The following is an 18,287-nucleotide window of genomic DNA, read 5'->3' as shown; positions in this document are numbered from 1 at the left end:
AAGATATTATTATAAACCTTATTGATCCTGAGTGGCTGTCCTAAATAAGGATACATAAGGAAATAATGAAGTAAGGATTCACTCTCAAGTCTCATATCAAATTCTGCTGAACTCTGAGCGAACAAATGCCAAAGTTAAAGTTTGAGACTCGATTAGTATTCATTCGCCTGCTTAACCAATCTGTCGCAGTTGCAGCTTGCAGTCAGCCACTGCTGTCGGAAATTAATGCATAATTGTAATGCTGAGAAATGTCAAGTTTAACTCATTCATGAGTGACAGATGAAAATGAATTTAACAGCTCTGTTCTGTTCCCTCCTTTCACTACTCGCTCCCTCCAGTTCAGAATTCAGTTAAAAATTTGAAACTTACATAACAATCATTTATGTAAGGATACGTTCAATTGATGAATTGAAATTGAATACAATCTTGAAAATATCGAGCACGTGGGGCTTTTAAGCAACATATAAAATGACAAAATATGCGAAATCCGTTATGTCTACATCATTAAATCTCATGCAAGATTTGGGTGTTAAGTTGCAAAAAGTTTCCGTCGGGGTTTCATCTCACTCTCGTCATCATCATAAAATTTGAGCCTGCTCATGCACCATCACCGTGTCTCACAAAGTAATGACAATGACAGGCTGAGAGTGAGACGAGCAAAGGAAAGTAAAATAAACCGTTACAACGCATGTAACCAGAGAGTGAAACTTACGTCAAAATAATTATCATGTTGCCCGTTGAAAATCTGTTAAAATTGACACGTACAAAGCGTTTTCAATACATGTAACCTTTGACCTCGTCCACACGGTCACCGGACCATCGCAGGTCAAAATGTCTATTCCGTTGGATAGCTCCATAAAACTACTATTGATTTGATTCCTCACATGATGTCGTTCTAATTTTAGAAAATAATGACCCGTTGTCTGGCGCTGTAACCTTATGACCTACCGTGCCCATCTTCGAACTCGCCTTTTGCCTTAACGTTAGGAAGTTATGTTGACAGTAAATGAAGCTCTCTTATAAAGTGGAGTGCTGAATCTCACTCGGATTCATCCTCCCAACCATAAACCTCGGGCAACGTTGTATGCATGTAAATATATCGGGTGAGTTTGGCCGTACGTCGCCGCTTTCATATCACACCCATGACCTAAAGCACTGGGCCAGTTCAGGCAGACAAAAATAGCAACTGTCGCATCTAATTTAGTCCTCTGGGTAAAATATTAACAGGTTCGAGCGATAAAGACGGAGCTGACTACGTGAGGAAGTCATGGTACATGTCTAACAAGACCTTGTCCTTTCGGAACTAAATATGCACCAGCTTCAACTTTGAGTTTCAAGTTTGCTATAAATTTATCAGCACAGTTCACGTCGATTTTCCATCGTCGGTCGGCAACGTTCATGCTTAAAAGTGTTGACTGGTGGATGAAGCGATTTTACAGAAAATATGTGCTATAAATATGCCGGAAATTTGTTAATGATTAGTTATAATTATCTCGTTTTAATCGTTTTCTATATCATTTATCATCAGCCGTTAGTTAATTTGAATCACTTTTTCAGACCAGTGCCATCAATCATTGTTTCTGATAGGAGATGTTCCGGATAACACAAATAAATGCATATATTTGTTAAAGACCTAATAAACCATTCATTGATACTTATTCCGCAGAGTTCCCATTTTATGCATGGTTGATGTAACCGATTTAGCATAATATAGTATGCATGAAGCCATGAATAAATTAAGCAAAACGCAATATTTAAGTACATAGCAGTGCGTTTTTCTACTATGTGGGGACGCACTTTTTAAGCCAGCGGTAATTAACGTGATTGACCATTAATAGCGAAATAAGCACCTTTGAATGGCTACCTACATACATTCATATGTACATACAACATGAGAAACGGAAATCACCTTAATTCCATAAAATGCTTTCACTGCCAGCGTATCATTTTATGATAAGATCTGGCATTTGAAATAATTGCTAATTGCCGTCCCAGTCTTGCTCCAACGCATTTTTTATTCAGACAAATAAATACAAACGTGTCCACCTTTATACGTCGAATGTCATATATATATTTATTAGAACTCGTATTAATCGGTTTGGGGTGTCTACGGTTGATGGTGAATATGTACGTATGTAAATACCCATGTGCATGTGGAGTCCCCTTTATTTGTTGAGTGAAATATTTGGACACATTTATTATGTGCTGAACTAGGTTCGGCAAATATTTAATTAAACGATGAACATGTTTACACTGTAGTGACGACGTAATAAATATCGCACCGGAACTTTGCACATCAAGCATCATACTGGAAAGTGTCAGTTGTGAGTGACTCTCTGAACTGACAACAAAAGTGACATGCCTTGAACCTGATTTGTTTAGAGTCAAACTCTAAACACGCTGCAGGTATTTGAGTACGGGGACAATGAGGAGGTTGATTTGATGCTGATGCACGGGTGAAAAACAAGCATTTAGATTTTCAATTATAATTTGTGTATGTACAATGTGACATACATATTTCTGTCGCTTGTGCAAGCTGGAGAATATGCAACATGAAGCCAGTTATTTACGACATGCAGATATTTGAGATGTCAATCATTCAAAACACAAGCTCCAAACTGTATTTGTCACCCGTTAAAATGAGGCCATGACTTCAGAATGTAAATAAAAAACAAAGCGACCAGAGCCATAAAAGCTATGACACAATTTTGCTAATTATTAGAGTATTTTATTATTTTCAGTGACAATTAAATCTAATGTTGTACGTATACATCATATTGTGAATCGAAATTGTGAGAATGTGGATTTGAACCATTACAATCAAAGGGAAATTAATTTCGCCGCGTAATAATTTCACAGATCTTCAAAAAAGCAAAGGGATTAAATTCAGATCGCATATTATTTATTCAAACGTAGGACTTCATTTATTTTAATCGAGAAAGAGCACTGTTCACTTTCTTTTGCTCGTGTAAACCTTTTAATATGGATGGCCGCATGATAGCGCACTACTGCACAAGGTGAAAGCGAATGACGAAATGAGGTTACACACAAATCCAGCATTTGTGATTTTTCCTCTAATAACAATCAATGGGAAACGGAATAATGCCACTGCCATTGGCAAAAAGAGTCTCTTATTCAGCTTCTTGAATGCGTAAGCGAAAAAAAGTTCTTCAAATTAGAAGCAAAATGTGACTCTGGATTTTTACTTTCACCCGAAACCACAAGAGATGGATATTATTATACGGTTCGTGGTCGGGTGGATTTCGGATGATGGATTTCTATGTGATTTTAAGGGGTAGGACTTTGGAATTTCGAAGAAATTGGATCGAGAAAGGATAGAGATCTTCTTCCGACCCAATGAAATTGATATATTTTGTTTGCTTGTGTTGCTAACGACCAACCCACAAATACCTTAGTTCACTGTTTGCTTATAGATCCGTACGATCCAAACCCTCAGATTCCACACTGCTTTAAATGTCAACAATTTCAGAGGATTCCTTCTACAATTTCGAAACCAATTTTACAGATATGGGAAGCCTCCAGCCCAATCGATTTATTCACTTTCAATCTCCAGTTTGAAGTTTATTGTTATTCTAGGCGAACAAATCTTGTCAAAGCAACTGATTATATAGACCTGCCATTACCCACGCTGTGCAGAATTGTGGTGTGGCAGAAGAATATTATGATAACATATTATCAAATGATTGTGTTATTCCGTTAATTCCATATCCCTCCAACAAATCCATTCTATACAATTTGTCGCAAAGCAAAATGTAGTGTGTGTGTGGAAACTGACAACCTACAACCTCAAGTACAAGCAGTCAATACTCTTGGGATTTGGCTGCGGCGTTGCGTGATTCGATTATGAAATAATACGAATAAGTTTGCGATTCTCTAGAGAAATGAAATAAAATTTGCATGCGGAAATTTGATAATGTAAATCCTGCGAAAAAGAATTTACTAATATCTTTCACGGTACGAGTGGAGAATATGCCGTACATAACATCGCTCTGAATATTTACATAGATACTCTCGATGATTTTGTCGACTGTATTGGAAGACTGTTTCACGTTGAAAACAACTCAGCATACACGGTGCTAAATAGTTAATGTTTAGGACTGTGTATTAGTAGTAAGTACTTATTCAACCTATAGACTGAGGGGCGTATATGTATGTATGATGCAGAAATATCTAACTCAAATTAGGTAAATACCTACACACACGCTATAAGCTAATTAAATTTTATTCCTTGATAACCTCGTCAGTAATTAGTATCTTGTCCTCCCACTATCCTGAAAGTTACGATCAGATCTTGTCCGAAAAATTATGTTTGTTATGTAATTACCTACGTATTTAGGTACGCAACACACACGTAGTCAGCCGATCTATGCATAGATACTTAATTACATATGCAAAAAGGTTACAGTTTGCATTATTCTTAAAAAACAAGATTCTACGTAAATTACGTAACGTAATTCAGTTTTTGAATGACTTTTATTTGGTGTTTTACTACGATTTCGTTATCTAAGTTAGTGTCTCTTACTGCTCAATAAAAATGTTGCCATATGTGATATTATCCTCCACAATGTATGTATAAAGCAATCTTTGTAAACCTCCAGCGGGTTTCCTTGCTGTTTTACGTAGATAAGCAAATTTTGGGACCATATCCGCGGAACATGAGATGGTTGTTGCCTTGCGAAGAATCTTGCGTCTCAATCTCGTTCTCAATCTCGACTATCGCGAAAAAGAAGGTGCTAGCCTGGAGGTATTCTTTATTCATGAAATCAAAACTGTATTCCCTTGTTAAAATTTATGAGCTTTCCTCCACCTTCGTCAACCAGAACCACGCTCCTGACTCACTCAGCAGGAGAACGTCTCTACTTGCCAAACCCAGATTTTGATGCCATTCGGATATTTTGGATTGAACCCCCTAAGTGAAGGAGGGTTTGATGCTATAGCGCCATTTACGCTCGCCACACCCACTAAAAGGAGTGAACAAGGAAAAAAAACCTTTTTTCCAAACTTTCACCAAACTTTCACCAAAATTTTAATTTTTCTTGGATTTTGAAATTATTTAGCTGCATAATTATTAATAGGACACTCGTCGTATTATATTCAATGTCAAACTCAACTTTTTTTATTTTGATTTTTTTGAAGATACGCCTGCTCAGGATGAAAAATAAAAAAATTGAGTTTGATATTGAATATATTAAATAAAATAACTGCCTGGAATCAAGAAAATACAAAAATTATCGATCTGGTAAAAAAAAAATTGGCATAGGTTTTAATAGGATAGTTTTAGCGGTTGCATATAATGCCTTTGAGTGGGTGCAGCGGCCGCAAATTTGGACATGGCATCAAACCCTCCTTCCCTTTTCCTACACTCACCAAGGACTACAGCCTACTCAAAGGGCATCAAAATCTGGGCTTGACAAGTAGAGACGTTCTCCTCCTCAGTTTTCACCTTCATTCACTCCCACCACAAAGCAGGGAGGAGTGTATATCCGAAAGGGTATCATTATTATTGAGATGCGCTTAGGTCTGCAGCTATAGATTCGCTAGCAGATAACTTTTACACACACACAAAGTCGGGCAGGTTTTGCTTTGATAACCAAACATGCTTTCTCCACTCATGTCCATGTTCACTAGCTCGTGCAGCACTCAAACGCTGGTCTTTGAAGTCACAAAGTCTCTAAACTTGATCCATCCTCGTATACTTGCTTGACTGAATTTAAACGATAAACCTTAAAAAACGTACATATATTTCTAGAAGGAGAGACAGCTCACTAAATTCGACATCACGAACCAAGAGACAATACACACAAATAGATATTGGCAAATTTCCCCCTCGGATATGGCGAGCGATGTCGTACACTTTTAGAATCTGGTCGACAGGTGATTGGAGGAAAGCAACTAAGTTTCCATTTCCGCTCCTTTATATTGAGATTTCCTTTCAGCGTTTATGATGTGCATTATCGAGCACTTTGCCAACTCATGCGACATGATGCACAAGATCCAACATGTAAAGTGTGCATAATGCATTCAGGCAGCAGATACATGGTCAATCCATTAGATGTAAGTAAAGTCTTGAGATTTATTTGAATCACGGTGGTTTGTTCATTTTTAAAACAACGTGATACCCTTTTTTTATGAGTAATAAACACCAAAAGAAATAAACGAAGGATTTCTGCCAAACTCTCACCATTTCCCACTAAATCTAAATCACAGATTCTATTGATTGACTTTCTTAATTTGAGTAACCACCACCGCCACCAGAGAATATTCAAGAGGACAGAATTCGGCGGAATATTTGTAGGATTTCTAGCGTCAAGTATGTCAAATTCATTTGTGAAATGTGCAAAGTGAGGATTTTCAGCTAGGCGTCTGGAGGTTGACATTTTGGGGTCCTTGTGGTTTTGGATTTTGGATTGACACGACGATGCATTTTTAACAAGGAAAGCATCGACTACTCATTCACTCGCAGCATGAGGAGCTCTTTCCACTCCACCACCATCAGCTTTCTCCCCTTTCTCTCCGTGTTGTTGAGAGTGCGGTGGTGGTGGGCCACGGGTGGGCCATGCTGGCTATAAATACGCAATAATAAGAGTCAATACCCATTCAATATCCGATTCAATGTGCCATTCCATTTGCTTGGGTCGATAGCAAGACATTCAAATCCACGTAGACGGACTGCTATGCCCAGCACCACTTTGGTGGGGCCAAAGTACAAGCAAAATAAGCAAGGGCGATTGGGCAGCAGTGAAGTGCAAGTAAATAAAATAAAAAGGAGAAAGTGTTACTTTCTTTGTGCTGATGAAGATAAATGGAAAAGAAAATGGAGCATTTTATACTTGAAAAGGCAGAGCTAGAGCTACACAGACTTTGTCCCCCACGTATGTGCCTACGTACGTATGTCGTTCGTGGATCTAGTGAGTGCTTCATGGTCATCAGGAAGCGACTCAAGTGTTCTGCGAAATGCTTTGTTGTGCATTACGCCAGAGACGTGGTCATTTATTAAACTTTGTGACTACCACTCAATCTCATGTTATTAAGCACTGAATTTCACGAGAGTACTTAAAATAACCAACAATGATTTATAACCAAGGGGCATGGTCAAATATCGGTTTGGCATCCCGGCGAGTAATCGACCCATTTCCGCAGGGCTTCCGTCCACTCAACGAACAATAAAAGCAACACACGAGATATTTCTACATAAATGCAGGACATTTAACTCATTAATGCATTATCTGGAGCTTCAACTGGTTCCGAGACCTTTAAACCTATTGTGCGAAAAATATATATGCGAAACTTGAATCGTGGATTTATTTATTGCGAAGCACTTAGAAATATATTCGCATTGGTTATGCAATGGGAAGGAAATATATCTTTAGCATGCAGATGTATGTATGTAGTTGCAGCACATAAATTTTACATCTGCCATGCTGTCTTTGTGCACATTTCGTATTCAGTTGGATAAATACGAGATGGACAATTCCACATTTAAGCGTTTGTCTGTTTGGCTTGGGTGAATTAGTCAAGGAAGGAAGTTTTCTGCTTTCCCCTGATAACGGGAAGAGGAAACTCCGCTCTTGGTGGAGTTAGACATGGCACAAAGTGTAATGGTGTTATGGCTTGTTCACTTGTTTGGCTTGTGCATCCCACAGAAACTGGCTTCTGGCTGTCTCGGTGGACAACATCCTCGCTTTCTCTCTAATCCAATATCCTTGAGTTTAGAGCACAAATAGACGCGTACTTTTCAGTCATCTCAGTCCACCACTTATCCTACTTTTGTACAGAGTGATGCTTTAAAATGAATCATTTTTCAAGTAAATCGATTGAAATCTAGTATCAATTCAATCCCAATATTCAATAAACAGGATAATTCTATGCCCGACAACAAAGGAACGGTCAATAGTAAATAATATATGTATAAGGACTCTAAATATAAAGCTCTGATTCAGTCATAAGTACAGATGAGTCTGAAACCATAATTTACTGGTCATTTCGACTATCATATGAATTCTAATAGTACAACTTGTAGAATCAGCATGCACATATAACCCTGCTCGGTAAATCAAGCTGAAAGTTTTTGCAATCAGATTTAAGCACAGTTGGAAACCCCCACAAACAATTTAAAACTCTGAAATTTTCAAAAAAAATTGAAAGCAGTTGGGCCTAAGTCAACTACGTGCCCAATCGCGCTCATCTTCGAACCTGCTTGTTGAATTAACAAGATACCATTTTCTATCAATGTCGGTGAAAGTCAATCAATGCGGTCTTGACTAGACAGACTGACGTGCACGTATCCTCTGGTTCGGCAATCTTCAACATAAATTCAGCATAAATACCCGATGCATCACTCAGTCTATTAATTTGTCAAGAGTAATACAATGCTCTGAAAAATAGAGTAAATAACCAGAATAAAATAACAAAGCCAACAACGATGGCAAGGATTGAGTCGATGGTCTCTGGGTGTGCCATCCATCAACCAAATGCAAATTTTGGTTAGAGGCTGTTCTTGAAATAAATAAGCACTGCTAGCACTTCCACCTTACATAATAGATTTATATGCTCACTGATATATCGATTATTTAGCAGCAATGAAGGATGGACAAGCAAATAATTCCAGCTGGAGTAAAAATAAAAAGATAAAAATAGTTGGACGGAGCATGGACTTTGCCTGTTACGTCCATCAGTCCACGCCAATTCAAGTGCATGCGAAACTTGGTCAAATATGCACAGCCATCGTAAAAAATAACAATTTATCAATTCACAACTTTACCATATGTAATAATTAAGTTATGCTAATGAATTCTTATTGCTGAAGTAACATTTCGTTACCAGACAGATCTGGACGAGGTCTTCCGATGGCTATTCATCTACTTATTTTGCTCTGAAAACTTAATTTATTTTTTAATTGAGCGCCGATATTTGTGCAAAATAGTCCGAAAAGACTTTCTCTGTAGTATTTGAAATGGATGAATAAATTATTTTTGCCTCGTAGTTCTCAATGGGAACTTCATTTCCTAAGTTTGAGCCTTTCTTGGTTCATTAGGCTTTTTATTCCCCGTGTTTTCTAATAACAAAAACAACCCAAGAAAAACCTGAGTCGAATACATTCGGTAGAGATCTTGTAACGCCATTTAAACATATTTTGATTCCAACTTGCTACTGCAGATATGTACATGTCAAAGTTTTCCACTGTTGTTACAAAATTACACAGAAAACACGGATTTTTTTTACCGTTTCTCCAATTGTTTCAGACTAAACAATTTCTTGGCAGTGTTTTATTACCTTTACTTTCGTGCGTGGGTTATGCACAAACAATAAAAGTGTGATAGGTTTCTTAAGCATCAAAGCAAACTCAAGAGAGAAGTTAACACTTGGCTAATAAACATTATTTTCTGACATTTTTTATTAAGTGATAATTGTTGTAATAAGGTGACTTACAAACTGTTGAATTATTAGAAAATTGCAACCCAATTTTAATTTTAAATTAAATTAAAATTAATTAAATATTTTTAGATAATTTTGCTTTTCGTCCAAGCAATTGTGTGAAACTCACTAAACGTAGTTCGTAAATCTCGTTTAATGCCTCAATTCGTGCACCTGCAAAACTGATACTTTGACTTGTTTATTTATTTCCTCGCATTCAGTACAAAGAAACGTTCGTCGGGTGGGTTTAGTAGTGCAAAAAATCTGGACACAGTCGGAGAAAGTGAGCGGAATGGGAAAGAAAGATACAGTCACGTGTGCGATATCTGTTAACTGCTGGCCAAGTCCATGTAAGAAGAAGGGAAAAGATTTAATGACTATTTTCATGCCAAGAAGACGTACCCTCTCCTAATCCCCAACGCACTAACTAACCCAACTTTATTTCATTCACTAGCTGTGTGGCCTACCGAGACACAAAGCATACTTCTCTTGGGATGTGTTGATCTGGCTTTGGATAAGATTAGTCAGTAGTAAAATAAACAGAAATAAACTCGGCAAATGTCAAGGCGAGGAACGGTCTGGTCGGTATTGCGTTGTTTAAACGAAACATCTCCTTTAATCCGAAAACTACATAATAATAAGACGGATGAGGTGCCAATTTGCAGCACGATCAAAGTTTTTATTTTTCAGAAACTACATTTTTCATAATAACCCGCGTCCACACATTTAAGTATATTTAAAAAGCCAAGAAATTTCTACGGATGTCGGTTGACACCCAGGACATAAATTTGTAATAAGATTTTTCCCAACAAAAACTAAGCGTCGTCCGTCTTTTCTTCATTTTCAGAACCTTAAGGAGATGATTGGAGACAGGAAATGAAAAACGGAGCAAGGCGAAAAAAAACTCAGAGAACGTGCGCATAAATAAAATCGTGAAAATATTCATCATCATCTCCGTCGTTGCAAGCTAAGCATATTTGCTTTGCTCCTCATCGTATTAAATTAATGAAGAAATTGTGTAATCCAGGATTTCGATGCCACGAAGGAGACATTCTCAGTAAAACGAAATTGCATTTTATACCAAAAATGTAAAAAAAGTGAGTGACAATAATAGTTGCACGAGCGAAGGAAAAATTGACCATTTGCAAATAAACTCGGCTTTACAAGGGGAAAGTAGAAATATTGAGTTGTATGTATTTACTCAACACTCGAAGCGTCCAACCATCCAGCAGGATACAAAGGACATGAAAAGCACTATGATGACGAGCTGAACGTGTATTCATCCACCAGATTCGCTCTCGCATCCTCGTGGACTAAATCTACTTAGCCATTTGAAAATGACAACCTCGCTTCGAAATCTGGTCATTATATTTATATTTTGCTCTCTCGAGTGACGTCCTCCAGCTGTTAAAACAAATTATCACCTCAAAAAGGGTGGTTGGTAAAATACTTGGAAGTGGTGCTGCTGCGAGTGATGGTATTTACTGCTGAGTGAACGTTGTTGGTTGAACAGGGACCACAAGGAGCAGAGAGAAAGCAGGTTGTCAGTGGTGAGTGCTGGTGAAAGTGGGATGGGTTGTGGTGACGGTGATGGTGGTGGTGAAATAAAAGCAAGCAGTGCGGACGGCAGATGAGTGGAAGGCCACTGGTTGTAGTGGCTCCCTGAGTGTGCCCATTGTTGTTGGCAGCTAGTGAAAGTGGCAATGGTGGATTGAATGGAGAAAGGAGGGGGTCAGTTGGTTGATGCTCCAAGTTTTGGTAAGTTATGCATCACCAGGCTGCTGACTCAAAAGCAATGATTCCGACAAAAATCACCCAGCAGCTCATGTCAAGTGTATGCATTTTTATACTACTCTGCACTATGCAATTTCAAACAAAGGGAGATTTTACTTTTCACTTGAAGTCATTGCTTCTTCTGCTTCCACCCTCACCCTTCACCGCCTCTCTATTTCAGATGATCATGAAAGTCCTAGATGACAGCAGTCTGTTTGTTTTTCAGTGGATCTTTGTTCCCTGCACCAGCATGCCATGAGATACTACAGGTAAATCGGAAAACAATATTGCTTTAACCAAACTATGCTAACAACTATTAGTTAATATTAGTACTTACTATTAGTCAGTATTTAGCTAGTATTTAAAGTCTACAAATTAATCTGATCATTTTTGTCCAATTTTAAAGGCTCTGGATCTACGCCTGCAACCTTGTCCTTGCACTATCCACCCTCATCTTTACAGTGATTGCCTTCTCCATTATCGTGGACCCCAGAATTTCCCTCCTCAGGTGACTTGTCTCATTTTTGTTTATTATGTAATGGAATTCAAGGGTATGAAAAGCTGAACCGGAGTAATTTAACTTAAAAAATTAGGCATGGATGCGATGATGAGAAGGACATAGCAGTCATTCTTTATAACCATTTTCACAAACAGATCAAGCTGAAAATAAACTAAAATCACGTGATGTTCACCTTGCAATTGCTTTAATTTATGGAGTCCTTGATTCTCATCCTCGGTTCTGGGTTATTTTTAGTTTCCATGCTCAATCCAATCTATCTGAGAATTAGCATCACTTGTCAAATACTTTTCGAGGTAGTCGAACTACTCAACGTAAAAAATGCAGTCAAACAGCAGCGTTAGGCTATTTCTTGATACTTTCCAACTATGCAAATTTCTCCTCCACAATCCCTCAATTAAAAGAGTATTAATTAAATTTTCACCACTAATACAACCCAAACTTTTATGCTTCATTGTTTATTCATGAAACGGCTGAATTATTTAGTACCACCCAATTACCAACAGCTTATGTCGCTTTCACTGAAAAGCACTCAGAAGAAGGACTTTGAAATATATTGACACAAGAAAATCACGCTTCTTTGGCAAGCGTCAACTCCTCACAACAACAATTTATGATTTGATTTGTGCAGACAGAACCACACATGCAAATGAATACAGGAATCACATTCCGAATCTCCTGGGATGAGATTTGCCCCGCATTCACATTTATTTTTTTCTGTTTTCGTCTCGAGTTTCGTACTTCCTCTGTCTGTATCGAACCATATCGTCGGAAGAAGACCTCGAATTTGTGAATTCCAGGCATGCCATCCAATTATTGATACGATAACAGAACCCGGAACCCACGGCGAAGCATGGAGGATTTTTGCGTAACCTCAAGCAAACTCATTAAGTGATTCGTGTGCACCTTAATTCTATCGCCTCACGGAATCTAAATCCCATCTCCTATTTAACTCCATTATGACGACGATGCGAAGGGCGGGCGGTTGTCAGTTTTAGGGATTGACTGATGTGACATCATGACGTAGTAGACCAAAGTTGCTCCCGTGCCACCTACATAAAATTCCGCCTCGGCCAACTTTCTCTTCCTGGACGTAATGTGATTACGGGACAGAATCTCATAAATTTGTAACACTTACTTCAACCAACAGCATCTCAAACTCTTATTTTTATTTTACCCCCTTGCTTTCCGTGTTATGTATTTATGCACTCATTTGGGAGAAAGACTGGGAAAATACAATACAGCAGCAAGGGAAAATCGAGATAATTATTTTGTTGAAGTTGAAATTCTACCAGTCGGATCACATTCCATTAACTTTTAGCAACAAAAGTTTTGGCACACACTTTTCTGCTTATTTCCTCGCCTTACTTAATAAGCGACAGACTGTACAGCATAAAAGTTGGGTTTATTAATACTTTTTTTCATAATCACTCCTTCTACATGAGGTTTAGTGGAGAAGGATTTTACAGTAAAAATGTATGTACATATATTAATTTCAGCTTTATATATGTTCAAAAAATTGTTTCGCAGTTGTTTATAAATTGTTAGCGAATGTATAGACAACTTTTAAGTTAATTTCCCACTTGCCTCAAGCTATTTTAAAGAAGTGGTATGATAAATGAAATCAAATAGGACTGTGAGTTGGGCAAACTGCCAAGAACTGCCAAGTACAAGGAACAGAAATGCAGTAGATAAAATGCAATTAGTCACCTTCTCATTTTCTCATCAACTACGGAACTTGTGATTGGTTCAGCTACCATTGAAGAAGTTTCTTTAATAATAACTTGCGAATTTGGAGAGGATTAAGTTGTCAAATGGTAATATAGAGAACAACTACATACGTATTTAGTATACAGCTTGGAAAATAAGCTATCTTTAGTATGCAGCAAGTATACACAAGAGTTGTGGGAAAGTTTTTCTTCGTTTTTCTTTAGTTCTTCATAGTGATGCTTTTCGTCACAAAATGCGTCACATCGCCTAAAATTTGTATTGGCTTATTACGAGCAGCTAACTAATAGTTGTTGATCAATTTCAGTGGCGTGGAGCTGTATCAGCCAACCTTCCTCTATGCCTACATTGCTCTAATTCTCCAATTAGGAGTTTTACAAGCGATCGGATGCGTGGGTAAGATAAAAGTGAATCTATTTATCTAATTTGTAGTATGTAATTCATAATAAATGTTTTGCTTCCGAAACCACAGGAGCGTTGAGACTGAACCAAAAACTGTTGAACACCTACTGGACCATCCTCCTGGTATTGATGATTGGTGATATATTCGTGGGCCTCATATGGGCGTTTCGTAAGTGGAGTTAGAATTTCGTCATATTTAATTATCTATTTGTTATTCTACTAGGACTTTACCATTCACTTTTTTAGCAATGCTTCATATGTATATGATTGTCATGCCGTTTTTAACTACGTGTGTGCTTGTCTGGTTTCAGGTTTGGACAAAATTAAGCTAAATTTAAGACCTGATTTAAAGCAGAGGTTGAAATCTCAATATGGAACCGACCCTAAATTCACTCAAGTATGGGACTGGGTTCAGACCAACGAATTATGTTGCGGGGTAGATGGTCCAACAGACTTTCTCTTACCTAACGGTGAGTCAATAATTTTGCTATTTTTAGCCCGAACAAAGGGTTTTGCTCTGCCCCTCTGTCTGAGTACATTGCCAAAAGGTGAGTTACGGAGTCTAGGCCACGAAAGGTGCAAATTTTTAAACTATCTTCGACTATGCCTTTTCTTGACGAAAAAATCAGTTGTTACATTTTATGAATGTGTTATACACATTGCATGCACTTGTCTATTTAGTGAAAAACAGCTTTCCTACATAGCTGTTCAAATATTATAGGTTGTGAAAGTTTATTAAAAATCATAACGTTTTGTAAGAAGAAATCCGTGTAAATTCCATGAAATTTAAACGTCTTGTGTTATACAAAACATGTCAGGCTCTAGATGAGTCCATGCATACGTTCTTTTACTCACAAGAAAATTTCCAACCCAACCAAGCGAACTTCTTGATTCTCCATCTTCTTTGTTCGCACGGGGTCTCATTTCGCTGAGAATTTAATTTAACTAAGGAAATGAGCCCGATTCTTATATAACGAATTGCATATCATCTCGTTTGATCCACTGGATGTGCATATATACACAGATTGCTTTTATGTACTATATGCACTAAATACAGTCCCACTCATTCTGAGCCAGAGCATACATAATTGTTTCGCTTAATTTCAAGAAACTGTTTCCACCATGAAGAGCACGACGTATCCTTTTGCATGTAATAATCTCGTTTCATTGTCTCCCTCGCCAGCCATTCTTGCTTGGAAAATTTCATAATTTGTAAATCTTATCTTGCCAAGCCTCCACAATGGAACGCAAAGAAGGATGAAAGATTTTCGTGGATGAATGCAAAAAATGTGTATTAAAAAGAAAGCGGCAGCTAAACTAGTGTGTGCCTCCGCCCACATTTGATCTTCTCATCTTTAGCGTCATGTCTTAAGCAGACTAAACCCGTCTCGAGTAAATGGAGAAAAACACAATAATACTGTGTTGGCGTAAACCGAAATGACATGTGCTTCCTCGGTTGGTTGGTATGGTTAGCAATAAGGTAAAAAGCACAACGGGGGGATAGCTTTCTGAAATTATCATGGCACGTATGGAGGATTATTGGACTTAAGTGGTGGAGAAACTGGTGGTGAAAGTACGAGGTGGTGGCCATCCACCAGCTCTTTATGGACTACATGTCTGCCAACGCATGTAAACGGTCTTTCACTTCAGTACAATGGTTGCCATCAAAGAGGATCCAATTTTCCGCGGTTCAACACTTAACGTTGGTAAAGCAATTCAAATTGCAATGAAAAATTTTAAAGATTGCCAAACCAGGTATTCCAAAAAATAACACCTTGCTCCCTCCTCAGGCGTTGTATTATTCGGCACTCCTACGTACAATATTTGTTGCTGGGATGTCTTTCAGCTATGACGCCGTGCAAATGTATATAAATATCTGGACCCATAATATTCCAACCAACATAACTTGAGGCAATCGTATGCATTTATTAGACTTCAACATCTTACAGTGGACGAACGTGAAAAAACTTAATCTTGTTTTTCTATGGGGGTGAAGACGTGATTCAAGTTTGTCAATATTTGACTCCTTTATTGCTTAGCTGACTGACATACCTTTTACATGTATAATGTAATATTATGCACTTATAAGAATTTGATTTTGAGTCGGTGGATATAATCCTATTGCAAACATGGAAGGCGTAATCCTGGAAAATTACGACTTTACGTATTAGTGCAATGACTTTGTGCTATTGTCCATCACCGCAGGCATAAAGCGGCTTTGAGCCATTTCATCTACATACATATTAACAAGTTTTAACACGTAATTGCCTCTAATTTTCTGGGGACAAAAAACGGGTGCACATCGCAAAGGACAAGAAGATGAATTTGTCCAGGCATTTTAACAATAGGATTTGTTTACTACAATTTTGCATCGCAAAGGAATTTCAATTTGGAGGAAATAATCCCACCCTGTGACAGCAAAGAGAGAGAGTGAAAGTCCAATAATTTGGGAAGGAGTGATACACCAGACACAATCTTTGTTCTACTGTAATCTGCTCCAGCTAGCTCGCAGCTCCCTCCTGATTGAAGTGAATGGATGAGTTTTGGGAGGATTAATCCCTGAACGAGTCAATATACGCACGACGACGACTACGACATTGCCTACACTTTGGGCAACTTCATTTGTGGTCGTTGGAGAAAGTTTGTTAGTTTAGGCGGCGACATCAGGGTGGTGGTTGTGGCAGGTATGTCGACAGAGTAGGTTGGTCTCGTTTGGTTTTCAATTGTGGATGATAAGCTGATGATGGAGTTGGCGAAAAGTTTAGTTGAGTTGGATGAGAGCTTATTGATCTTTGGGCATTTATTGCAAACAAGAAAATAGAGACAAAGAAGAACCACGGACTTTTGGAAGAGAGAAATACACAGCAGAATATCAAGGTATTAAACCAAGTAAAGTGACTCAGCGAGTCCAAAGGAATGACGCAAATGTCTTTTTTCCTTCGGGATACTAATTTAATCATGTCATTTTATTCTGCCTTCCACCACATTGCTGTTTGGGATTTAGCCCTCCCTTCTTTTCGTTTTGTTTATTGCTGGGAAGGAGACAACGTAGTGACAGACGGTGAAACCCTTCTTTCCTTCAACCAGACATACACATACGGTTCAACCAAGCACTAACTGTGTGCATGTATGTATATAAAATACAACGGGATTTAGAAAAATAAGCCCGTTTCTTTTTATCGTGAGATGAAAAAGTCCATGTCACAATCCGTATTTTCTTAAATTGACCAAACGCCTGTTGTGTAGTTCATACCAGAGCATCTTTACATCCAACTTTAGCCTCCGCCTCAGCTCTAAATGTACATATGCATGGAGGCTAAATAAGTTTGTCAGATGCGTACCGTGCAGAGAAAATAAAATGGAGTCACCTTCATGTACAGATCACCTGTGAATTTGGGCTGACTGTTGTGAGACAGTTATGGGGCTGGTATCATCATTGGATGGGAAAACAAATCGGGATTGAGAGGAAGAGAAGCGTACCCTCGAGCACTTGGGCTCCCGTCGCTTTCTTCAAAAACAAAATGAAATTCTGTTGCCTGCCTTGTCCCACTTTCACTCTCATTTTATCCCAATTCCAATAACAAGCAACCAACAAAAGCCCCAGCCAGATTGTTAAGCTAGACAAAGCCATTATAAGATTTAGACCGGATTGAGATGCAATGGAATAAGGTAGCAGAGAGGCAGATAACGACCGATGTGTGCACCTGCTCAAATAGCTCTTTATTCAGATGTTACATACGTACAAAAAAGATGGTCTAAACGCAAATTAAATTTTCATGCTCATTATAAAAGACACCAAATACGAAATTAAAGCCTAGTACGTAAATCAAGTCAATAGTTTTCTCTTTATTCATGGTAAAAGTGAGAAGCATATTATTATGTGCAAATCTGTATATTTATGTATGTCCTCAAGTTGAAGGAAGTTGGGTCAGAAAGACAAATATTTTGAAGGAATCCCTTCTCGTTAATATTTAGGAATCTCTTCTGGCTAAATTCCCCAGTCCCCAGTTTGGAAGGTTGGAATGGTTTCAAATTGAGCTACATACACAGGAGGACAGTTGCTTACAAATTCCACATTTATTTTGTTCAGCTAAAATCCCAGATTTTGGAAATTATGTATATATGCAAAAACGACTTTCTCTTTTTCAAACGAATACATATCTCTATAGTTCTTTCTCCTGAATTCTATATACTCCACAGACTCTTAACCGAATCTTTTATCAGTTCAGTTTCTCAAATGTTTTCGCAAAATAAGTTTCTTTAAAAAAAGTGACTGACAAATATTTTAGTTTTGTTATACAGTACAAAAAATACATACGTACTTCGAACGAGAATCTCCTTCCTAGCATGCATGTATATATGATCTTCATATCCTGCTCGTAATTTTTATAATTATTGACAAAATCTCAAGTTACTTCCTGTCTCTCTGTTT

General features: G+C 38.0%; 2 protein-coding genes across 8 annotated transcripts in view; one reads left to right on the top strand and one right to left on the bottom strand.

Moving 5' to 3' along the window:
- Window positions 1-18,287, bottom strand: part of LOC110852062 (pseudouridine-metabolizing bifunctional protein C1861.05) — a 54,944-nt gene that overhangs the window by 16,444 nt on the left and 20,213 nt on the right. The window lies entirely within an intron of this gene.
- The window catches only part of LOC110852398, a 43,396-nt gene that overhangs the window by 13,503 nt on the left and 11,606 nt on the right, over window positions 1-18,287 (top strand). For 3 of the 4 annotated variants that reach the window (XM_035853674.1, XM_035853673.1, XM_035853675.1), the window contains exons 2-7: window positions 10,283-11,193; window positions 11,435-11,477; window positions 11,615-11,716; window positions 13,761-13,849; window positions 13,926-14,024; window positions 14,167-14,325. In XM_035853674.1, the coding sequence (XP_035709567.1) occupies window positions 11,151-11,193; window positions 11,435-11,477; window positions 11,615-11,716; window positions 13,761-13,849; window positions 13,926-14,024; window positions 14,167-14,325 (535 nt within the window). In that variant the 5' untranslated portion in view covers window positions 10,283-11,150. The remainder of the gene's footprint in view (window positions 1-10,282; window positions 11,194-11,434; window positions 11,478-11,614; window positions 11,717-13,760; window positions 13,850-13,925; window positions 14,025-14,166; window positions 14,326-18,287) is intronic. The other variant, XM_035853676.1, reaches the window with a different exon arrangement.

The sequence above is a fragment of the Folsomia candida genome, unplaced genomic scaffold (genome assembly GCF_002217175.1).
Source record: "Folsomia candida strain VU population unplaced genomic scaffold, ASM221717v1 Fcan01_Sc007, whole genome shotgun sequence".
Taxonomy (NCBI): domain Eukaryota; kingdom Metazoa; phylum Arthropoda; class Collembola; order Entomobryomorpha; family Isotomidae; genus Folsomia; species Folsomia candida.
Note: the sequence above shows the minus strand (reverse complement) of the source record. Positions and strands in the feature narration are given on the sequence as shown.